General features: G+C 38.6%; 1 protein-coding gene and 1 long non-coding RNA gene across 4 annotated transcripts in view; one reads left to right on the top strand and one right to left on the bottom strand.

The window, feature by feature from the left end:
* The window catches only part of LOC102295442 (protein NLRC3), a 115600-nt gene that overhangs the window by 86232 nt on the left and 3553 nt on the right, over window positions 1-25815 (bottom strand). Inside the window, exons 3-8 of one of the 3 annotated variants that reach the window (XM_042221150.1) lie at window positions 23986-25756; window positions 23721-23894; window positions 15361-15534; window positions 14659-14814; window positions 12410-12456; window positions 11748-12234 (exon numbers count right to left, since the gene is read on the bottom strand). In XM_042221150.1, coding sequence (XP_042077084.1) covers window positions 11748-12234; window positions 12410-12456; window positions 14659-14814; window positions 15361-15534; window positions 23721-23894; window positions 23986-25756 — 2809 coding nt within the window. Of the gene's footprint in view, window positions 1-10718; window positions 12235-12409; window positions 12457-14658; window positions 14815-15360; window positions 15535-19036; window positions 23446-23720; window positions 23895-23985; window positions 25757-25815 lie in introns of those variants that run through there. The other 2 variants (XM_005923037.3, XM_042221151.1) reach the window with 2 other exon arrangements.
* On the top strand, window positions 18049-19222 carry LOC102297085. The gene is made up of 3 exons (XR_006054443.1): window positions 18049-18189; window positions 18395-18500; window positions 19111-19222. It is a non-coding gene; the product is annotated as an uncharacterized LOC102297085 (long non-coding RNA).

Below are 25815 nucleotides of genomic sequence, written 5' to 3'. Positions count from 1 at the left end.
CACTCAAACTTCACTGTTAAAGAGGACCAGACAGTTCTAGATGTGATGTAAAGTGGATGGTGAGAAACATTTCATGATGTTGAAGCTAACCTGCAGTCTTCTGATTAAGACACTCAGACAGTTATTCTGATGTGAGGAGAATACATCTCTACCTACAGACTCTACAAATATCAGCTCACAGACTTTTAGAGTTTATTGTTGGAGGAACTTTGTGGTTTGATTCCCAAGACATTAAAGATGAAATAAATCTGTTCTCTACATAAACACGCTAACAAAACCTCAGAGAATCAATTAATCAAACTTCTGTTCTGAAACTCCACTTTCACAACAAAAGCTGCAGCTGCAGATGTTACTGAGGTTTTATCAGAGACACAGCAATCAAAATAATCCTGAATTAACATCTATGGAAGATTTCTATGAAAATAAATAAATAATGGTGGTAGAGATATAGCCTCCAGGGAAGAATAAAACATCACATTGTGGCAGTACGCAGAGTTTTTAAATGGTTTTGAAAAAATAAATTATTTATTTATTTAATGCAAATTGCTCATGATTCTATACATGCATATGTTGTGATTATTGAAACAGAAGTTTATTTAGATGAGGATAATAAATTAGTTTTCATTAACAGAACATAACAATGGCATCTTTCTAGTTTTATCATTATCCCTATTACCGCACATTATCAGCAATGAGTGAGACAGGCTATTTAATTTTACCTTTTATTTATTACTGATTTTCTGTCTATCTATCCACACTATACATGTCACATATGTGATCATTCACACTACCTGGTCTCCCTTACAATCTGTTGGTATTTTATGTCTTGTTTGTAGGCACCATAGAACTGGTGTAGCTCGTATCAGTGGCACTGCAACTGATTATGTAGCTGTGAGGGATCAACTACAGCAGAACTACAGTGAATCCCTCAAAGCCTCCATAAATCCATCCTGCAGTATCACTGTAGACTGACAAGCAGCACTCAGGGGGAACCAGCAGGGGAGCTCACCTGATTCTGTTAAATATTATTCATGAATTATGGAGAATATTTAACAAATGAACATGAACCTTGATGCTCCATAAAACAACTTGAGTATCAGTCAGACTGGAGTCCAGCATCTAAACCAGGTTCTCAAATCAGAGCTTGTTTTATAGTTTGATTATGAGCCTGTTCAAAGTTCACAAGAAAACTGAGTTTTACGAAATGTCACATTACAGTCTGATCTCCTCTGCTAAGGGGGACCAAACAGTGGCAGATGTGACATAAATGCAGAATGAGAAACATTTAATGAAGCTGGTTAAAAACCTGCAGCCATCTGAAGACACTGACACAGACTGTTCGCCTGAAGAGATGAGAGTAAACCAAATATCTACTTGTAGATTTTGTCAAGTTTATATTCAAGGCACATTATGGTTTTGAGTCTTTATCCAATGTATCACAGTCCTCATCAGTTTTCTGCATAAACACACTAACAGAGAGCAGCTGCTTTGTGATGAAGACAAAACCTCAGAGACTCTAATGAATCCAAGTTTCACTTACTCAGCTTCTTCCAATGAACTTCTTCACTCTTTGGTTCTCCACTGTGTGGACCACGTCTGTTTAGAAAAACAGAAAATCCTCTGCTTCTTCTCTGTGATCTGGCTGCCGCCACATTGAACACTTTAAATCATAAAAGAGTTTTAAGATGCATCTCAGAGCTCAAAGATCAGCTGCTCTACCTTAATATGTCTTTGAACTTATCAATGATTACAACAACAGCAACAACTTCCTGCTGTGACTCTGATGCTGTCACACCCAGCCTGCTTGCTTTATTTGAAATATAAACATTTTTACTGCAAAGGTTGAAATATTAACAAATCTGTTTACAGACTACTTCTTCCAGTTAGTACAGATACCAGCATTACTTCAGACATCTGGAAGGAATCATGTTGGATAAATATAAGTAATAAATAATGGATGAATCTGATTATTTGTGAAAGAAAAGTGTTCCTGCAAACAACAACAACAAAAAACAACAACAACAACAAAACCCTAGATACTGGGCAGTGAAATGTGCTGCCCAGTATCAGAAAGCTTTGTCTCAGTCACAGGTCACAGATCCTCCAAAAGGATGATGAACCAAAACAGGGCTAAAAACTGAAACATGATTGTGCTGAACCACAATTAGTACATTTTCAGTAAATTTTTAACTATTTCGAGTTTTGTCAGTTTTAAGGCAGCATGGTGGCTCACTGTTGCCTCACAGTGTGAACATCCTGAGTTTGACTCCACCACCAGTTCAGGGCCTTTTTGTGTGGAGTTTGCATTTTTTTTTTCCTCCCACAGTCCAAAGACATGCAGCTAGTGGGATTAACCCCTTAGCAGTCCTATTAGTCCCCTAAACCATCCAATGTCCCGTGGGCGGTACGTCCGACTGCTAACAGTTTAACTGATGATTCTAAATGCCCATAGATGTGAGTGTGAATGACTGTCTGTCTGTTTGTGTTAGTCATATGACAGACTGGCGACCTGTTATAAGTTGCTCAGAACAAAAACCATAATCTGAGCAAAATAACAAAACAAATATATATATATTTATATTAATGGGCATTATGATGGTGTAGACATGAGGAGTCAGAGAAGAGTGTAGTTGTGACAGAGCTGCTGACTTTACAAAGTAAGGTAAACCTATATTATAGGAAGTATATGAAGAGATTAAACTGATAATGCAAGCTAAAAATAAAACACACATATGACTGTGTGTGACAGGAAAAGTAGTGAACAGAAGTTTACAATTAAAAGTGCGGCATGTTTGAAAAAGTTTGGTCCGTGACACTGAAAAATAGCTGCATAAGTTACCATTGGGAACATACCCCTGTAAGAACCCTGACATTACCTTGATAAGATCAAATCCTGCTTCGTAGTACAGACCTCAGTAACAGGACGTGTTCCAGTTGGATTCTTATATGTTGTGAGTAGAAGGACTAAGAAGGACTGGTGTTTCCCAGTCTGCAGTCTGCCTGCAGAAAACGAACCAATGGAACAAATTGAAACTGATTATTTCACACACATATTTCAGCTCACAGCTTTAAAATTATAACATTAAACCGTTGTTACTACAGAGAAATCTATCGTAATTTTTAAAAACACTTTGATTTAATACATTTCTGAGAAAGATCAACAAAGATCCATGAAAAGGACTCCGATTTGTTCACAGATTAATTATTTATCACTGGAAACATTCTTCATGTGATCATGATTCTGTTTCCCGGTAGACATAGTTCACGTTAACATCGATCTTTTTTAAATTTAATGTTTTAGCAACATTTTATCTGTACTTAAGAGTTTTGAATATTTCAGTGTAAAATGCTGTCAGAGCACATCCAGACTCTCTGTAGATGTTCAACAACTCCCCAAAAATATATTCAGTGATGTTTGGAAGCAGTCATGTAGGGAAAAAGCTGCCCTGATGTCCACGAACTCAGTATTTCTAGATATGTATAGATCTTACCGAGATCACCGGCTCTGTCTCTACTTTGATGACAGACTGATGACATCAGCACTCATGCTGAACACAGAATGTGGGGAACTGATGAACTGATGTCTAACTAGAACTTTAAGGTCTTTAAACACAAACTTGTGCAGATTAATTGTACTCTGATATCAGCTTTAGGAATAAGGTAATGATTTACAGACAGCTGCTTCAGGCTCCCCTAGGCGTTTCAGTGAGAAAGTCAGTAACAATTGTGATTGATATGTAATCAGCTTTAAATGATTATGTTTAAATTTAATAAAGTTTAACAAACAATAAAAGTTCATAAAAACGTTTGGTCCAGTCAGTCTCTGAGTAAGACCACTCTTCTGTGGGTGTAAACAGTGAACAAAAGCCTACTTCCTGTTAGAAGAGAGTCAGAGGTTTGTGACGCAGTATTTGTATTTCGAGGTTTATGTCGAATTTTTGTTACATCTATATTAAACAATAATTTACACAGACCTGTCCCTCTATCCTCTGAGTTAAGCTGCTGACCATCAACTAACTGTTTCTGCTCTCATTCCCGGACTCTGATCACACACACAGAAAATGGCGAACAGGTTACCAGTCGCTTTGTTCGTGAGTCCGTTACTGTGAACTATGCAGCAGCAGATTTGTGCTGTTTGTGCTGGAACTAAGCTGCACACAGCTGATGTTAACTTAAAAAAAACAAAACAAAACAAAAAAACCCATCACAGACTGCTTTCATTACCTTCACATGGATACTCACACCGACAAGGCCACCTAAAATCTTGCCTAGGGCGCCAGATTGGTTAGGGCCGGGCCTGCCGACAAGATCATCTGCGACACCAAGTTCAGGAAAACGAAAGTGAAACTTTAATAAAAAGAAGAAAAAAAAACTGGGACAGGACGGGTTTGTGAGAAAGCTGGTGCTCGGAAACATAAGTTTAGAATCACTTCCTTTGTTTATGAATAAAAATTTAAAGGTTTGCTGGAGGGTTTAAAGAAGCTGAATCATTTTGTGTGACAGTTAAAGTCAAACACTTGTTGCAGAGAGAGACTGTCTCCGCTGATCAAACAGGTCTCACTGTAATGTCTCTTTAGTCAGACTCTGTCTCTGCACATTACTGACTGAAAGCTGTCACATTCTGTAATGTGAATGCAGATATATCTTACACTAGATATACTCTTGTTTTAATACTCTGCTGAAGGAATACATTTTCTATCTGCAACCTGTTGAGTCTTATCTGACAGAGAAGGAAGCAGTGCAATAAAGCTGACATCACAGTTTTTCTAATCTGCAGCAAAATAACTGCAGGCAGTGACGGTCTTTGATACGGGCGATACGGGCGGTTGCCTGGGACGGCATCGTGGTGGGGGGCGGCATCACGGGCATCAGCAAAAAGAAAAAAGAAAAAAAAATTGCTCGTACTCATGCTGCCGCGACGTCATGCCAGCGCATATTGGGAATGTCACAGGCACCGATCGGTTTTCTATCGGCCATTTGCTGGGAGTAAGGGCGCCCTCGTTTGCAAGGTGCGCCTGCTGCTTGCGGCACAGGGAGGAGAGGGCGGGGCGGGGGATTCTCTGGCTGGCTGGCACAGCATCTAATAACCAACTCGCAAAATAAAAACAAACCAACAAACACGAAAACACCAGATATTATGATATAGACTTATAATTTGCACCGATGTTTTTTCGAAATTCTGTACGCGAAAAGTGAGCGCGAGAGCACCTGCTCGCTGAAGTCAAAGTAAACTTTATTGTCATCTCCGCTACATACAGTCCAGAGAGACGAGACGACGAGGCTTCAGTTACAGCAGTGCAAGTAAACAAACAATAAATATAAGAAGAGTAAGAAAATAAATATGCACTTTAGGACTCGGGGTAAAGGGATCAATAACAATTAAAATTTATAATTTACAGTTTGATGATTTCTCACACACAACCTGTCGAAAGGGGAGGGGGGCCGGCTGCTTCCAAATAGAGCACATTTCATTCATAATGTTGTAAATCCAAGCCCATTTGTATTCATGATTTGAATCCTGGGTTGTGTGAAATCCCAGAAATACACCTTAGACAAAGCAAATCTGTGAACTAAGGTGTAGGTCTATTAGGTTATGTTGTGGCGATCCTCGATATGGGGGATTTGTGTTCATACTGGAGTGCAAAATTAAAACCAATGGAAGATGGACAAGAAAAGTTCAAAGCCCTCAGGTGCTCAGTTTAGAAAAAATAGAAAAGAAGAGGAGAGAAACGAGCAAAAGATCAGGTAAGCAGATGTGTCATTGGATAATGGCAGGTCATCCTGAAACAATCAGAATCAGAATACTTTATTAATCCCTAAGGAAATTATGTGGGTTACAGGCTAGGGCTGCCAGAGCAGACATGAACTGAATATTCAGCTGAACTGAGCTTCAGAGAAACACAACATACTGATATTCACTGTGAAAGTTTTACAAAACAGAAACAACATTGAATCATGTTTGTGGAAGTTTTCCATTTAAATAAAGCCTGCGACGAGGTGAGCGGTAGCTAACATTCTTTAATCCAAACACACAAAGAACAGACAACCAAGCTTGTGGAGAGCCTACATGACCGCGGGCAGAGGTCAGCAGAGTCTCCTGAGCCTAGCATGGCTCTCAGTTAAATACCTTCTCAGGAACAAAAGGCAGTACACAGCTGTTTCACACCTTAAGGTTCACACTCCCTTGCTACCTCCAGAGTCCTTAAGAGACAAAAGCAACTCTTCGAATCTCATAGTTGGCATTGTCTCTTAAAAATTCCCCGGCTTCTCCCCTGGAGTAGTTTCACTCCACCCGTAAGAAAAAACATTAGCCAGTGGTGTGTCCTGCTGTAAATCATGTGATTAGATCCCACGATTAACCCTCTGCTGTGGAAAAAGTGATGTAGATGTTAGCGCAGCGCATCTGTATGCACACTTTCTCACAGTGACCTCTGCACTGTAAACAATACAAGGTCATGAATAACACACTGCTGGTAAATTCACAAAGACACAGAAAGTGGCAATTAAAAGGTTAAGTCAGCACGGCCCAAAAGCCATGCAACCTGTTGCTGTCACCTTTCTGCTCCTGTAAAAAGAAACATACATACATCCACCCTTTTGTCACTCTGGGTGGAGGTGCAATCTTGCATACTGGTGTCAAGTCAGTCAAGCTTTTGTCAGTCCAGTCAGTCCCCATTTTTTATTTGCTGACAGTAGAACCTCTCGTGACGCAATAAGTTTCTACTGCCAGCAATGACGTCATTTCAAAAAAGAAAAAAATTTAGACTGGATTACCTCGCTGAATCCTTTTTGACAGGGACTTGTTTTCTGATTGTCCCAAATAAGTGGCTTTCTCCCGAGCCCATTTTAATTTTGGAGAAGCTCACTTGCGATTGTTCAACATGTGTAGCGCTTTCGATTCCGATCTTGCAGGCCTGCTTGAAAAAGAGAAAATTGCCAAACAAAAAATCTCAGTGCACTGTTAAAAATCAAAAAATATGAAGGCCTCTTTTTAGAAGTTGTCTAAGCGTACTCTCTTAGAATGATAGATCAAAATACAACTAACTGGTAGGTTAAAAGTGGTACCAAAAGAAAATGCATCAGCCACGTAAATCCCCAAAACACTCATCCACCAGTCACACACCTCACACAATAGCAATATTCTATTAGATAATGAGTTTTTGCAAGGGCGTAGATTTGGTGTTGGCATTGGTGGGGACGGATGATTCAACCACTGAACTCTGCCCTGTTTCTTTTTCTTTTCCTTTTTGTTTTTGCTTCTTAATAAAAAGAGGAGAAATATACTTGCCTACTTATGCTATTCTACATGCTTTTAAACCATTTAAAATCACAATTCATAGTTTTATATGTGAATTATATAATGTTAAATTACTATTAAACAAATGACTGACTAAGTATTTTAGGCTTTAGTTTACTTCAGCCATATTCCATATAAATCAGGTGACATACAAAAATAAAAATAGCTTCAAATACAGTCATGACAATAAAAGAATATGACTTTAAGGACTTAACAACATTACTTCAGTTATAGTACACCAACATCTCTGACACATTAGCACTAAGGGAACACTGAATGACCTGGTGGTTTTTGGCCATAAAACTACTCATGTAAGATTACCACAAAGTAAAAGATCTCTCAGCAAAATTATGCAATATTTTAGGCACTATTGCCCTCTATCAGATCAGTGAGCTGGGATCTTTTATTCTAAACATGAACTACTGTTACAGCAACAGACATGGACTACTGGTGCCCCACACAACAACTCAATGTCCACTATGTGAAGCAGCCAAACACATGCCTGCTCCTCTCGTTAGCTGAAATGAACTGCTGGCATATTGGTTTTACATCTATACTGTCCAGTCTCTCCTGGTGGACATGGCATACAGCGACATTGTTTAATCTCATTTGAGTCATTGTTGACCTTACCCATGTTTTTAGTCTTCTGAGAGCACTGAAGCTTCTTTCAGCCTCAGTACATGTGTTTTATCCTCAGATTAAAATTATTACTATGTGCTTGATGTGCCTCACCTTTGGCCCTGGCTCTTCCCCTCTGACTGCACTAGGACATATTGCCACCTGATAAAATACCACATGGATTCGTGCCATATAAAAAGTGAGACATGTCAATTCAGATTCTTTGTCAAACAAACACTAATGAATCAATTTACATCAGCAGCCTAACAGTTGTCATGATAATAAATACTAGTTAATCTACAGCACCAAATCATCAGTCAGTCACCTGTGACCTCGCCTCTTCACCTCTGTCCGAGCTACAACATGGCAGAGCTGCCTCTGTCACCTGATAAATAACAGTGAGACATTCCACATACATGCAGTCACACATGTGCTTCAAATAAAGTCATGAACCATCAAGTCATCATCCAACTTCACCTGTGATCTTGTTTCACCTTTGCTCTCTGAGCTCTGTGTTGGTTCTTCTGTCACCTGACAAACAGGACATACATGACAATAAGAATAAAATGTGGAGCTGCTTCAGTGTTTCTGTCAATTTGTGCAGATCTTGACTCATCAGTAATGTTTGTAGGCTGAGTGCATTTTTAAAACAATTTGTGCAAACTGCACTACAAGGTGGATATTTGCAAAATCATGACTACCTCATGCTATTTTGTCTCAAAAATTAACCCAATGAATATGTCAGTACCATTAGGATGAAATTATTGTGTCACCAACATTTTAATGTTAGATATATAATTCTAACAGCCTCTGTAAACTAATATCCTGGCTTGCTCAAAGCTGCTGTTTTCTCTGACAGTTTTAATCAAAATTAGAAATGCTACTCTGGGAGACTGAGATAACTAACAGTGCTGCCTGTTGTCAGGTTTGTTTTTCTTTACTCGAAGAGATCAAATTATTGGTGGGGACAATTCAATAATCGCTGGATATTGGTGGGGACATGTCCCTTCCGTCCATGCCAAATCTATGCCCTTGAGTTTTTGTTTCCCCCATGTACCCAGATGTGTGTCATGATATGACCTCCCCACACATCAGAAGCAAGAAACTCAATAATCTATTAGTCTCCACTCATCTGACCCTCCTGCAGCATTCTGTTCACCCCTGCAATGATTCAATCATCCTTCCCCAAAAATAATAGTTCACTAGTCTATGTATCACCTTTTAACCTACTAAGTGAACCGGACAAGATGATGGTAACAGAAATGCATGGTTAAAAATACTGTTTGATCTTCATGAGCTTCATTGCATGTGTGTATGTGTTAGTAGGATTAATGCATTTTTCTGTTTGTGTAATTTTTGTGTACCTCTCCTCTTCGCGGTGCCCAAGACACTCTTCAATTCTCCACACAAGGCAGTCGTTTTTTCTTCCCAGTTGCTTAAACCCAAATTTCATTTCCCACACTAAAACAGCCTTCCTCCATGTCCTCCCCTGCTCCTTCCACTGTGGTCTCATCTCATCTCCCCCCCTTGCAGCAGTCCAACTATTCACATTTCATCTTTTAACTATTTAAATTTTCAGCTTTTTCCTTTAAAACAAATTTTAAGTGAAACAACACAAAACACTACAAACCACAACACAATTAAATATAAATTAAAATATGAAAACAAAAAGAAGATGCACATTCTCTGTCATATGGGCCTGCATGAATAAACTTTCTGAATCCTTTATCATCCGCAACTGAAAATAGTTGTGGATGATTACTATACCTTTTTAATGTGATGTTGTTGTCCCTGGCTCTCTTTCTGTCTCTTTCCCTCCGGCTCTGTTCCTGTGCTACTGCAAGTGTAACTACCGCCCCTCCCCCCTCTGCTCAGCGCAAAGCACAAGGCTTGCGTGTGGAGTGAAGCGGAAAAAAAGTGCGAGAGAGAGGGTGAGACAAAGGGGAAAAAAAACCCCCCATGGCTCCTGTTGTCCGGCTCACTAGAATGGACTGGAGCCTTCTGCTTGAGGGGAGCAGTGTTTCATATCATGTCCTACTGCTTTAGTCTGTGTATGAGTAAAACATTACCAAGCCAGATTATATTTGGCATATTTTAAAAATAGAGTACATTACAGTGCAATCTGCTGTCAATTTGACATTTATATTTACCCTTTTAAAACACATTTTAGTTATATACATCAGACAAACTATTTGTAGAGCACTTAAATGTTTAATATTGTTTTTATAGTTGTACTGATAAGCGTTGATCACTAACAGCTTCATTAATTTTTATTTTTTTTATTAGTCCTTTATTTATCCAGGTAAAAAAAAATCTCATTGAGATTAAAAATCTCATTTCCAAGAGAGACCTGGCATCATGGCAACAAAAGTCACATACCACATAGGTATATAACATTTAAAACAAATACAATATCCCATACCACAATGTGTAAAATATACAATAACAGATCAAATTAAGAGTACATTAAAAACAATCACACTGAGTAAAAGAGCTGTTCACTTAAACTCTCCCAAGGTAACCAATTCTGATCATTTCAGTTCCTTCTGCAGATTATTCCAGGAAGCAGGGGCAGCGTATTTAAAAGCCTTTTTCCCCAATTCTGTTCTGATTTTTGGGACAATCAATTGTATGATTTTGTTCGAACGAAGGCTGTATTGGTTGTGGTTTTTACACATATAAACACATAAATAAGATGGAACCAGCCATCTCATTTATGTGGATGAACTGGACGGTTCCAGGGAAACTATTAGGATCACTTGCCTCTAGTGGTCACTGTAAGTAACTACAACTCTACACTTGCAAGAATTAAAGATATTTTTTATTGCAGAAAGATGGAACAAAATTTTGTTTCACTCACTGGCAAACAATGGCAAGAGATAAAAATAGTTTGTTAAAAAAAGACAAAAATGGTAACAATAAAAAGAAATACAAACAACAGGATTATGATCAATACAATACACAGCAAATGACAGTGATGTTGCCATGGTGACCACTGCCATATATATATATATATAGTATTTCTGTTACCTCATTTGTCTTAAACGTCAATATTGGCTGTGTTTCATTTTACTAATGAGTCCACTCTCTTCCCTGTCTTCCTCATGTTTGAGATTCTCTCAAAGAGGATTTAAGAAAAAGCTTTGATGATGGCTGGCTATAGCTCAGGAGATAGAGCAAGGCATCTAATGATCAGAATGTTGGTGGTTCAATCCCTGGCTGCTCCAGTTGGCATGCAAAATATACTTGAGCAAGATACTAACCCTCTCCATCATCCATCAGAGTATGAATGTGTGCAGAAAAGTGCTAAACAAGAATCAGTTTATTTACCATGAAAATATCAAAATAGAAAGCGATGTCAGTTATGGTGGACTGCACAGCCAGATCACATGACCAACTGAGTGGTACAAATAACAGGAAACCTTCTCTTATGGCGTTAATAATCATTTGAATTGATAACTTATGATTTGCAGACTGTTTTATATCTTTTCATTGTCGTCTGTACCACAGAAAAAAATCATATTGGAAAATATAATATTTATATCTAGTTTCTAAAGGATGGTTTAATTCTCCAAATGCCACCACTGACATGTTAAAGTTGAGTTATTTCATCATTCTAAATGTACTGAAAATAAAATATCAGCATCTTTCATACATCTCATGATGTGTTTCTGACTGAAAGAGCCAAATATGTACAGACTGAGCTGTTTCTCTAACAGGGGAACGCTAACTACACAGAGTCACTGACTCAAAGTCAAATAATAGTTTATTCAAAGGAGGGCCATAAATGTCGATAATACCCTTTGCCAAACCATCCGATGGAGCCCAGAACCCAAATCCAGGATAAAGAGGTTCAGTGAATGTGGTGTTGAAGGTGTGGAGGTGGATCAGAGTGTCAGAGGAGACTCTGTAGAAGGACAGAGTGCCAGCAGGACAGTCCACATACACTGCTGCTCTGTTAGAGACAGAGGAGGAGGAGGCGGACGTTTTTATGCTTCTGTGCCAGACAGAATGAGCATCATTAGAGCATCTGAGACTCCAGGACTGATCATTTAAACCAAACACACACTCATCACTCCTTCCTTTCCTTTTGATTCCTCTGTAACTCACTGATAACCAAGCCGTTCTTCTCCACTCAACCTCCCAGTAACAGCGACCTTCAAGCTCATCTTTACACAGCAGCTGAGGATACCAGTCAAATCTGTCTGGATGATCAGGATATAATGGAATCGATAAAACACGTGTCACCTTCCTGTTGTTGTCAGACAGTTTGAGGTTTCTGTTCACTGTGTTTGTGTCGATTGTGAGTTGACAGGAATCTGATGGAGAAACAAACACAATCCAGCTGCAGTTATTGATCCATCATCTGTTCATTGATTGACACTTTGATGATGACTTTTGACATCAGAGATGTGAATGAGTGATGTGACAGTTTGAAGGTGGTTAAATGTTTCCGGTTTTTTTTTTTATGAATCACATTAAAAACACACTTACACTTCCTCAGACCTGGTGTCAACCATCGGACTCCAGCAGGCTCCACCCTGAAAGGAGGAGGGGGGTCAGACCAGCACAGTCTCTTTCAGCATGCACACGTGGACATTACATCGCTCTCATACACATGCTGTTAGACACTGATAAAGGAAAAATCCAACTTTTTGACACATACACTTGAAGAAAATGTCTAAACTTCAAAAGAGCAAAAATGATTAGCACATTACATCATAATCTTTATTATTAAGCACGATGTCCAGAGAGCATTCAACATGTGCCACAGTCACAGTCAATTTCAACACACTGTGACATTCATTCATGCTGTCAGGGAGTGAGTACATATTAAACATAAAGACTGGGACTGGGTACAAAAAATGATTTAGTACAGGTAGAGTGAAGCAGCCAGTGCATTACATATTTTGAGCTACTGTAGCGGTCATAGAATATGATGTGATCCTCATGATCATTAGTGTATCCTTTGCTATCTTTGCTATTGCTTTTACAAAGGTTATGCTTCAGTCAGGATGGAATAATTCATAGATTTTATTTACTAGCTCCACGTATTAGAACACAAATCTGCAATTCCATGCTTTAATCTGTAAACAATTATAACTGTAATAAATGAGACATGATACAACATGCCATTGTGATATGACACAAACAGCAGGAATAGCCAATGAGCTTAATTTACCTAAAATTAAGTCAACATTCCTGCTTCCTGCCACTCATTCTGAGAAGAGTTCCTCTTTCATCACCCTATAAAATCATCTATTATTTTTTTGTTCAGACTCTGTCTCTGTCTTCTCTCTGTTTGTTCTAAATTGACAATATCAGTGACTCTGTGACCTGTTAATTAACAGGTTTGTTGTATTTTTCTGCATGTGGATGATCACTGAGGGACCTGCTTGCTTTTCATTTTCCCATCTGTGATGTGCTGCTACTTAACCTGAATGTGAATGGCAAGAATTCATAAATAATCAGATCAATGTGCAAACAGAAGCAGTTGCAGTTAAGACAAAAGGAAGCAATTGTCACTTCACTTTTCATTTGTTTCTGTTTTTGTATTCTCTTGCTCTGTTTCACTCACTCTCATTCTCATACTTGTCGTTTTCGGATTGCTTCTGTCCTCTGGCTGACCTTTATGATGTATAGATTTATTTCATATTCTCCTAACTGTATATAACAGTATATATCCTAACAAATATTTGTACATTTGAGAGTTCAGTTGAGCACAGTATGTAATGTCAGTGATATTTCACAATCTGATGTATCACAGCATCACACTAAAATAATTATAGCATATGTTTACATGTTCCTTTTGTATGTGTGTTTAAAGGCTCATCATCTTCATTTATTTATGCAAAAATATCAATAACATTTGACTGAAGTGCTGGTTGGCTGCAGGACCACCGTGCAGGCTCTTTCTGGAGCTCTCAATGGCACAGTACATATCCTGCAGTGCAGGCTGCAGGGTAACAGGTTGTTAATGCTAGACCGGCTTTACAGTCAAAAACACCCACTAGTCTGGGCCTAACACCCCAACCGGTGACCCAGTTTGCTCCACCAGCTCCATTCCATTGTTCCTTAGTATTCGCTTTCTGCTGTAATTATTATTTCTTATTATAATTGAATTTGAATTTCAACCAAAGTTAATTAACTTTGACTTTATGTAACTGTGACTGTTTCATCACAAAGTCCAGAAGATCAATTTGATATTTTAGCACAAACAAGTCTCAGATGTAAACGCTCAGAAGCAGCAAACTAGCAATGCAAAGCCTATTTTTGTAGGTGGCCAGTTAGGTTGAGTGACCTAGTAATCCATTTATATTAACAATTCTTTTTTTCTAAGCTAGGCAAACAACGTCCCCCTAATTCTAGTTTATGCTAGAATTAGCATAATTCTAGCATAAATTAGTTTATGCTAGAATTAGGGGAAGAATTAGGGGCTAAACATGTCCTGGGCGTGGTCTCTACACACAGATAAAACTTAATCTAAATAAAGGTCAGAGAGTAAAGATGTAAGTTCCTTTCCACACATCAGTTAGAACAGGTTGCACCATTGTTGTTGATAGAAAATTTGCCCTTTGAGACCCCATACAGACATCTACTGTTTATGTTAGACCAGAATGGGAAAAATGTTCCTACATGTGTGATTATTCAAATTACACTAGTTTCCAGCATTAAGTAATCAGACAGGGTCAGTTTCCTCATCTATCAGACAGTGTTTGTGGTTGTAACGGCCATCTACATACCTCAGAGTGTCCAGTCTTAGCTGCTCAAGCATCTTCACTACTGCCTCTCCTGGATTATTGTAGCTCAGGTCCAGCTCTTTCAGATGGGAAGAATTGAGGCTAAAAGCTGAGACCAGAGACTTGCAACCTTCTTCTGTGATCAGGCAGCCTGACAGCCTGTAGACTTGACAAATACTCTTAGAGAATAGCAACACAGCTAAATGCAAACAGAAAAATTGCAGCCAAAAATCATTAAAAAATGACATGACTGAAGCAGTAGTTAAAAATAGCCATTAGTCAATCTAAACCTTAAAATCTGCAAATGATAAAAAATTAATGAAATAAAAATTAAGACAAAAAATACATAAAGTAGGGCTGAGACTGTTTCGGGTGTCATCAGCTTTGTTCCTTTTTGGTTCTAATGAAAATATTGGGCAAGCGAGACGTCTGACCAGATTATGACAGCAAATTAAGTCTATATTATAAAAGTCTTTATATCTTATATTACCTTGTGAGGACAACAAAAACATCTGAAATAAATATGTTCAATATGTTGGACAACTTCCAACACTTTATTTATACGTTTTTCATTTTTTGATCAGATAAATCGCACAGATTAGGATGAACAATATAATACAGTAGATAATTTAAATCACAACAGAAAGCCCTGCATTGCTTAAAGATTTGAAATAGTCATCTATTGACCATTTTAAGAATGCTGACCTGAGTGTTTCCAGTTTACAACACAGACTTTCTAGTCCAGAAGACAAAACTTTCACTCCAGAGTCCTTCAGGTCATTGTTACTCAGGTCAAGCTCTCTCAAACTGGAAGGCTGGGAGCTGAGAAGTGAAGACAGAGTTTCACAGCTTCTCTCTGAGAGATTACAGACACTCAATCTGAAGAGACAATAATGAGAAAAATAACAGCATGTTAAACTTTGTGGTCTGCACCTTTGAAAAAAAATATGATCTTGATAAAATATAATCTTAATTAATTAAACATGTTATTAAATAATTTATTAAATGTCATTAATTTAATTTAAAACAGTTATTAAATTATTTATTTCCAAATAAATTAATCAATGAGACATTTAATTAATAATTATATATTTAATTAATCAATTTTTGAAATATTAAATTAATTATTTAATGATGTATTTACTTAATTCATTTTAGCACTCCTGGCCCTGCTGCTTTGTTAATTTCATTTGTCACCCATCAAAGTCAAGGGGTGGGGTTAACACTGCCACTCCAGCTTGTGTAACATCATATTGCTTACCGCGCACAGTAAATGAAGACAGTTTGATCTTAGACAACCAATTGCTATGGACTGGCGGTAGTGTTGACTTGGGACAACCAGGTATCTCAGAATGCATTTCAAATCACAAGTGTTAATGGTGCTGCTATAAACTGTAAATAGTGATGATGTGATGAAGCCCCATGAATGTGTCGAATCTTTCTGGCCAATTGCTTCACCAAAAGGCAGATCACACGAAGCCTTGTTTAACCGCTAATTTGGAAGTACTGACACCTGCTGGTCCTTCGATGTACAGCAGCCCTGTGATTTGATCTGATGCTCATATGTGTTAGACTGGAATTCTATGACACTGATAACTATAAATATGATAACTTTAAATTAACTAATTTGTACATTTCTTTTGTAATGAAAAATGTAAAGACTCATATCGCCGGTAAGTTATGCCATCTGTTTAATTCACAGTAGCTTTTCCAGTAAGTATGGTAACCACAGACACTGATCCAGGCCAGACTTTGGGGAGTACCCCTCATGTCTCTTTGAAACGAAAAAAACAGTCATTCATGACAGTCAGCTGTGAAGCGAGTTCATTGATTGTCTTCTGCATCGATGAAAATGTCTCTCCTGTTTATCTCTCAATTCGCATTTATTATAGCAATTATATCATGTTTTATGTGCAGTATAGATATAGATAGTCACCAATTACCATTAATTGCTAACCTTCTAGAAGAGGTTGTGGCTAAGCAACTTATAGCAGTTCTAGACAAACACAGCCTTTTTGACAAGTTTCAGTCCAGCTTTCAGAGAGTTCACTCTACGGAAACAGCCCTTCTTAAAGTCTCTAGTGACATTTTTATGAGTAATGATGCAGGAAAATGTTCTGTTCTGCTCTGTTCTGGACCTAACATCGGCTTTTGACACAGTTAACCACACCATTTTGCTTGAAAGGCTAAAATATTGGGTTGGTATATCTGGAACTGCCTTGGAGTGGTTCTCCTCATAGTTACATAACCAATGTTTTTCTGTGACGGTCTCTTATTTCAGGTCATCCTCTACCTCCCTTACTTACGGTGTCCCTCAAGGTTTTGTTTTGGGGCCTTTATTGTTTTTAATATAGCTTCTTCCCCTCCAACGTATAATGAACCCCTCCGAGGACATTTCCTATCACTGTTATGCTGATGAGATGCAGTTATACATTTTTTAAGCCCCAAGATTTATCTAAGCTCCAGTTTCTGAATGACTTCTTAGATTCGATCAAACGTTGGATGGCTGTTAACTTCCTCAAACTTAATGAGGGGAAAACTGAAGTCCTTGTATGCGGTCCTGACAGATTTTTACCCCAGATAGTGTAAGCCCTTGGTCCTCTTTTGGTCTATGTTAAATCCTCTATCAGGAATTTAGGTGTAACTTTTGACTCGACTCTCACATTGGATGGTCATGTCAAATCTCTGGTTCGGTCTTGTTTTTATCATTTAAGAAATGTTGCTAAATTAAGATGTATTGTATCTCGCTCTGAACTGGAGATTGCTATACATACATTTATTTCTTTATGCTTGGACTACTGTAACTCACTTTTTATTGGCTTCTGACCAAAAGATGAGAACTAAAGGTGATAGAGCTTTTGCCACTGTGGCCCCTGTTGGAGTGATTTTGATAAAAGTTGTCATTGTTGTACTTAAAATTGTAAACCTTGTCCTGAACTGCATGTTCAGATATTTTTCTGTCCCTCCTCTACATGTAGGATGATGGGGAGGCAATAGCTATAGTGTTTAATTGCAGGCACATTCTATGTAAGGTTCTGGTTTGCTTATTTAGTAAGGCATGTTTACTTCCTTCCATTTATGGGCTCACCTGTGCTTGTATATGGTGGACCATTAAAGGAGTTGAGCCATATAGGGGAGATGTACGGTGGCCCTGAGAGGCCAAACGGACTGCAACTTCAGAAAGCACTTGCAAAAAGAAAAATGCTGCAAAAAGGAAAACGCTGCAAAAAGAAAGACGCTGCACTGCAACTTCGAGAAAAACGCTGCACTGCAAAAAGAAAAACGCTACAAAAAGAAAGACGCTGCACTGCAATTTCAAGAAAAACGCTGCACTGCAAAATGAAAAATGCTGCAAAAAGAAAAACGCTGCAAAAAGAAAAGCGCTGCAAAAGCACACAAAGCACAACGGAAATAGGAAAAAAGACAACGGAAATGTTCCTGGGGAGACAATAACCCGACGGACCAGTTGCACGAACCAAAACATGCTAACCAGTGCGCTAGGACTGGGAGACACTTCAAAGAAGTGGAGGAGAGGTAAATATGTTGTAATCTCATAATTCTAATAATACTACAGATATCTGGAATATATATTCAAAGATAATTCTAACAAAGGTAATGTTTAATGTAGCCTTAGAAATGAAGCTTTTTTAAACTCGAGAACAAATACTAATAAGTCAAAGTCATTAAGGAATATTGCAGTTAATGTGTTCAGGTTTTAATTTGGCATTGTCTTCATCAGGCAATGTATTGTCCATATTGTGGAATCCAGCTAGTGGGGCAAATTGGAGTTTTTTGTGGGTCCTGTGGAACTAACATTCAAGTTTTAGCACCTTTTATAGAGAATGGTAAGCACTTCACTTTCCTAAGTTCTAGTATTTATTGCTCACCTTTTAATTGCTTCATAATGACTTATATACACCACAGTAGCTTCAGTAGTGCGTGTTAAACTTTTTTTGGGGGGGGATTATTATTGATGTGCCATTCCAAAGTACTATATTCATTTGCTTATTCTAAGGTTTTTGTATTGTTAAAGACTCTGTATGCAAAGATAAATCAGAATTCCAAAAACGAAAAGGCATGAACTGGTAGGTACTAAGAACTGTATTCTGGTTTAAGTCTGCCACCGGTTCTACGGCATAATTTTAAAAACTAGTTTATGACTTAATAGGGCATATGTACACAGTGACGAAATTCTTCTAACTTCTCTAATTTTGCTCATTTTGAGTTGTCAGCATAGAGGTCTTAATGAGAGTGATAAGTCCTGAATCCTGGTCCATGTTCTTTGAGCTTTTGCTGGCCTTTATTTAAGCACACATCAAGAAGATTAAATACTTGAGTCATGTTTATTGAGACTTGTTTCAGATGTGGTATTTTTTTTAAAAAAAACACTTATTAAGTGCATTTGTGGATTCCTGCGGTCGTAATTATCTTTTCATGTTTTCTCTTCAACCTTAGGCCCAGTCTCAGTCACAGACATCATCAATAAGTATTTCTCTGAGGGCCATACATATGAAGTGATCCTGGATTTTCTTGAAAACAAGCATAATATTTGTATGAGTCTGAGAACATTAAAGAGGAGGCTAAAAGATGCTGGAATGACTAGAAGGACAGACTTTACTCCCACTGACATTGTCATTTTCACTGTTACACAAGAACTGAGAGGCTCAGGTCAGCTTCTGGGTTACAGATCCATGTGTCAGTCACTGCGACAAAAGTATAATCTGAAAGTTAAAAGAAATGATGTAATGCACATACTCTCAAGACTAGATCCATATGGTGTTAAGCGTCGCTGTAAACGCAGGTTTGTTCGAAGAGGATATTTTTCAGAAGGACCAAATCAAGTGTGGCATGTGGATGGTTATGATAAGTTGAAGCCCTTTGGTGTTTCTATTAGTGCATGTGTCGATGGATTTTCAAGGAAAGTTATGTGGCTCAGCTGTGGCAGCTCAAATAATGACCCAGGTATCATTGCAAAATATTATATGGAGTGCTTGTCACGGTTTGGTCAACTTCCAGCATGCCTTCGTACAGACTGTGGCACAGAAAATGGCACAATGGCAGCCATTCACTGTGCTTTAAGATCAGACCATGGAGATGAACTTGCAGGAGCCCACAGTCATATGTATGGTACCTCAACTACAAATCAACGGATTGAAAGTTGGTGGTCTTCGTTCAGAAAGCAAAGGTACATGGCTTTTAAAATATATTCTGAAACTAAAATTGAATGGTTCTGAAGGTGAAGGTGTTCCCCCACCCACTTTTTTTTGTGGGTGGGGTTTTATACTCAAATATTAAATTACAGTCACAAACAAAGAAAGAAAAACATAGTCACCTACACATTTTTCTCATGTGATGCACAACTGCTTCAAAATATATAATAAATGGTTTGGTATACCAGTGACATTTGTTTGTATTAAAACAACTCACTCAAAAAGAAAACCCTACTCAGACATTCCACAAAAGTCCTAAAAAGGAACTATAAAAAACAACAAACAAACTGACATTCAACATTTTAATAAATTATTATGAATCCTAGAGGCAATGGCATCAGTAAAGATTGATGTATTTAAAACTGAGTAAAATTTATTCAAATTTGTGTGCCTACGTAGTACCAAACTAACTAGATCTAGATCAAATAGTTTACCTGTAGGGAGTCATATAAATAAAAGAACAAGGGTTTCTTCAAATTTGAGAACTGTAATATGAGTAATTTAAGAACATTGATCCAACATGACAGAAATTTGTTAGAGGAGGTCATTCGTTTCAGACATTTCTTCGACTTTGTGTGCCAAAAAAAAATACTACTGTTTTCACTAGCTTTTGGATTTCTGTGTGGTATCTAACAAGTGATAACAGCTTCAGTGTTCATGGAGAAACAAAATAGTACATTTATATGGACAGACCTGTATATTACAACTTTTCTTAAGTTCAACCGCCAAATGCAGGAATAACAGAAGAATGAATCATTTTGTTAAATTTTGTTATTTGTGTGAAGTTGCTTTTTTTTCCTGCAGTGCATTGATGAAACACTTCAAAACATGTGAATAAGCTTTTCTTTGAACGAAATTGCACACATTTCAATATTCTTAAGATTACGACTTTTTTTTAAAGAGGACAATTACATTGAATTACTTGTGTTATTAAATTTTATATGCCTTGTCATTCCACCATTAGAACTCAGTTCTGGAAGGGAGGAAAGGATCTTTTGTAAAACAATCCCTATAAATTAAATAACTGAAAACAAAATGTTAATTTCTAATGCTTGAAACCCCTTTGCTGGCAATGACAGTCTTGAAGTCTTGAACTCATAGATATCACCAGATGCTGGGTTCTCTCCTTTTTAATGCCCAGTGACTTTACTGCAGGGACTTTCATTTGCCGTTTGTTTGTTGGCCTTTCTTTTTTTTAATTCAAAACATTTTTATTGAGTATTTGTGGATATAGTTTATAAAGAAAAAAAGAAGACGAAAAACACAAACTGTTTACAATGAATACAAAACAGAATTTCTCATGTTGGAACATTGTTTTCCTCTCTTATTATTTACCAAACAAGCAATGAGAAAAAAGAACAAAAACAGAAAACAAAAAGAGAGATCCCCCCCCCCCCAAAAAAAACCAAACAAACAACCCCATAAGAGCCACACAGAAGTTAGCTACACCATCACTGAGCTCCACGTTCCCGTTAACACAGACAGACATCTGAACACTATGGAGAAGCAAATCCGTTAGACAGCTGGAACATCCTTAAGTTAAAGTTAAGAGAAGTTGTCCAGAAAGAGACATTTGTTGGCCTTTCTGTCTGTAGTTTAGTCTTCAACAAGTGAAATCCATGCTCATTTGGGTTAAGATCAGGTGACTGACTTGGCCTTTCAAGATACTACCACTTCTTTGCTTTGATAAACTCCTGGGTTACTTTGGCTGTTTTGGGTCATTGTCCAACTGTATTATGAAACACCACCCAATCAGTTTGACTGCATTTATGTGAGCAAACAATACATCTCTGAACACATCAGAATTTATTCAGCTGCTTCTGTCCTGTGTCACATCATCATACTTTTTTTTCTAGCCATCATTCTGGTAGATGGTGTTCTTGGTTTCATCTGTCCAAAAAACATTTTTTTGTGCTGGCTTTTTTAGAGTCCAATCTAGCCTTTCTATTCTTGAGGCTTATGAGTGGCTTGCACCTTGCAGTAAATGCAGTCATTTGTTTATGGTAGCCTTGAATATCAATACGCTTACCTCGTGGAGAGTGTTTGTTTACATTGTTGGATGTTGTAAAGGGGTTTCTCTTCAACATGGAAATCATTCTGCAGTCATCCAGCACTATTGTCTTCCCTGGACGTCCTAATATTGTAGCAATTTCTCAGATAGGCTTAAGGATGGCTTGTTTCATGGAGAGCTCCTTTGACCATATGTTGTCTGTTCACAGCAAAATCTTCCAAATGCAAGCACCACACCTCAAATCAACTCCAGGCCTTTTATCTGCTTAATTGATAATGACATAAAGGAGGAATTGCTCACACCTTCCCATGAAATAGCTTTTGAGTCTTTTAGTCCCTTTAAAGTAGCTGAAACTCCTAAATCCTTCATCCAATTTGAATATGAGTACCCTCAAATAAAAGCTGAGAGTCTACATATTATGTCCATGTTTCCATTATATAAATAATTAAATATATATATATATATATATATAACTAAACAGGTAAAAAAAAAAGAAAAGAAAATTTGTGTCTTATAAGTGTGTGCAAGGGGAATGCACTGCCCACTGTACTAAAATCCACTGAAGTGCAATCTTTGTGTCGCATTGTTAAAGGAATGTGCATGTATGAATTTGGGAATTTAGAAAATGTATAAATGTTGCTCTACTTGATTCTGATCTGCTGCTGAATCTCTTTTATGCTGATGGAAATGTAGAGTTTGATCTGTGACACACTGAAACATTAATCTCTTATTGGGCTCTTCAGTGTCTCCAAGAACCTGGGCCTGTTGCATGAAGCCTTGTATGCATGCTGGATGTTTGTGTAAACAAGGTATAACATGCTGTCCCCTCTTGTTGCAAAGTCAATGTTCCGATGAAATTTGGGTAGAACTGATTTAAGTTTGGCATTATTAAAATCCCCAGCGACAATGAGGAAGCTGTCAGGGTGGGCTGTTTGCAGATCACTGATAATCTTGTAGAGTTCACTGCGTGCTCCACTAGCTTTAGCATTACTGCTAGTACTAGGTGGGATGTAAACAGCAACAATGATCACCACAGTAAACTCTCTTGGGATATAAAACGGCCTGCATCTGACTGCTAAGGCCTCCACAAGTTCTAAAAATTGCACAGACACAATTGGAGCATTCCTACTCCAGCTGTTATTGATGTAAACACACAGTCCACCGCCATGTGTCTTGCCGATGATAGGGGGTCTCTGTCGGCACGGTAGCTATCTAGCCATTTAGCTGGATAGCGTGGTCTACGATGCCTCCGTGTAGCCATGTTTCAGTAAAAATAAGAACAAAGCAGTGCCTTGTTTCTTTCCTGGAGTTTATTTGTAGTCTCAAACAGTCCAGTTTGTTTTCTATGGAGCACATGTTGGAGAGCAGTGATGGAAGCGCGGTATACCGGCATGGATACCGGCTCGCTTACTGCACTTCCACTTCCTCGCCGACACCGTTTTCGATGGACTTCCAGGCGGACGCTAAGATGTGGTGGTGCCGTAGCCCATCTGTTCAGAGCTTGCAGAATGCTGCAGCAGCGCAATTTCTCCACTGTGTCTCCATCTGGTTGAGTTTAATGGTGTTTTCCTAAATCCAAAAGTTGTTGGTGGTTATAGAAGTGTTTGACTGTAGTTCCGACGTACATTACAGCTATATAATGAACCAGGACTCAAGTAGAACTTGAGTAAAAACACGAAAATTGCACCATGATTTCGACACGGTGTGGCCGCTGCGACCTAGCACACCACCATCATGGTATTTACCGTAATATCATACCAAGAGTAAGGATATGTCAGTACAAAAACTAAATGTAGCTTTTATGTTGCAGATTTCAAGTCAAATCATAAACAACATAATCTGACCTGAGCGTTTCCAGCTTCCAGTTTGTAGTCTTCAGTCGAGAAAACAGTAGTGTCAAACCTGAGTCTTGCACGTTGTTGTTACTCAGGTCTAGATCTCTGAGCTCACAGTCTTCTAGTTGAAGAGAAGAGGACAGAGCTCCACATGCTCTCTCTGACAGGTTACAGCTATTCAGCCTAAAAAGATATATGTATAATAAGAAGAATGGAATAGCAAGAGTTTTCTGTTTGTAAACTGAATTTAAATTATAAAAACATCATGACTTACAGAGCTTTTTTAGAGGCTTTGACAACTGGCAGCAGCCTCAGAAGAGCTTCCTCTGAAGCTGAGTATTTCTTCAGGTCAAACACATCCAGATCTTTTTCTGATGACAGTAAGATGAAGACTAGAGCTGACCACTGAGCAGGAGACAGTTTATCAGTGGAGAGATTTCCTGAACTCAGGGACTGTTGGATCTCCTCCACTAGAGAACGATCATTCAGTTCATTTAGACACTGGAACAGGTTGATGTTTTTCTCTACAGACAGATTCTCACTGAGCTTGTTCTTGATGTACTGAACTGTTTCCCGATTGGTCTGTAAGCTACTTCCTGTCTGTGTCACCAGGCCTTGCAAACAAATTTTATTAGTTTTCAGACCCAAGAGAAAACGAAGGAACAAGTCCAGGTGTCCATTTGGGCTCTGTAAGGCCTTGTCCACAGAACTCTGATAGAAGTCGTTCTCTGTCTGAGAGCTTGTTTGTTGTTCTTCCAGCTGATTGACTCCGGAGTTGATGAAGGTCAGATGGACATGAAGAGCAGCCAGAAACTCCTGAACACTCAGATGGATGAAGCAGAACACCTTGTCCTGGTACAGTCCTCTCTCCTCTTTAAAGATCTGTGTGAACACTCCTGAGTACACTGAGGCTGTTCTGATATCGATGCCACACTCTGTCAGGTCTGATTCATAGAAGATCAGGTTTCCTTTCTGCAGCTGATCAAAAGCCAGTTTTCCCAGAGACTCAACCATCTTCCTGTTGTCTGGACTCCAGTGTGGATCTGTCTCAGTTCCTCCATCATATTTGATCCTCTTGACTTTGGCCTGAACCACCAGGAAGTGAATGTACATCTCAGTCAGGTTCTTGGGCAGTTGTCCTCCCTCTGTGGTTTTCAGCACATCCTCCAGAACTGTAGCAGTGATCCAGCAGAAGACTGGGATGTGGCACATGATGTGGAGGCTTCGTGATGTCTTGATGTGGGAGATGATCCTGCTGGTCTGCTCCTCATCTCTGAATCTCTTCCTGAAGTACTCCTCCTTCTGTGGGTCAGTAAAGCCCCTGACCTCTGTCACCAGGTCCACACACTCAGGAGGGATCTGACTGGCTGATGCAGGACGTGTGGTTATCCAGAGGTGAGCAGATGGGAGCAGGTTCCCCTTGATGAGGTTTGTCAACAGTACATCCAATGAGGTGGACTTTCTTGTTTCAGTCAGGATTTTAGTTTTGTTGAAGTCCAAACTAAGTCGGCACTCATCCAGACCATCAAGAATGAACACAACCTGGAAGTCTTCCAGCCTGCAGATTCCTGATTCTTTAGTTTTAGTAAAGAAGTGATGAACAAGTTCCACCAAGCTGAACTTTTCCTCTTTTAGCACATTCAGCTCTCTGAAAGTGAATGGAAATATGAACTGGATTTCCTGGTTGGCTTTGTCTTCAGCCCAGTCCAGAGTGAACTTCTGTGTTAAGACTGTTTTCCCAATGCCAGCCACTCCCTTTGTCAGCACTGTTCTGATTGGTTCATCTCTTCCAGGTGAAGATTTAAAGATATCTTCTTGTCTGATTGTTGTTTCTGGTCCCTTTGATTTCCTGGATGCTGTTTCAATCTGTCTGATCTCATGTTCATCATTGACCTCTGCAGTCCCTCCCTCTGTGATGTAGAGTTCTGTGTAGATCTGATTCAGAAGAGTTGGGTTTCCTGCTTTAGCAATTCCCTCAAACACACACTGGAACTTCTTCTTCAGTTGGGCTTTAAGTTCACGTTTATAGAGTGGAGCAAATATTTCTGAAAATAAGTAATTCAGATAAATTAATTATTATATAATAAATATCATAGCCTTTCAG

Source organism: Haplochromis burtoni, unplaced genomic scaffold, assembly GCF_018398535.1.
Source record: "Haplochromis burtoni strain Fernald_Lab_line unplaced genomic scaffold, NCSU_Asbu1 Contig_61, whole genome shotgun sequence".
NCBI classification, from domain to species: Eukaryota; Metazoa; Chordata; class Actinopteri; order Cichliformes; family Cichlidae; genus Haplochromis; species Haplochromis burtoni.
Note: the sequence above shows the minus strand (reverse complement) of the source record. Positions and strands in the feature narration are given on the sequence as shown.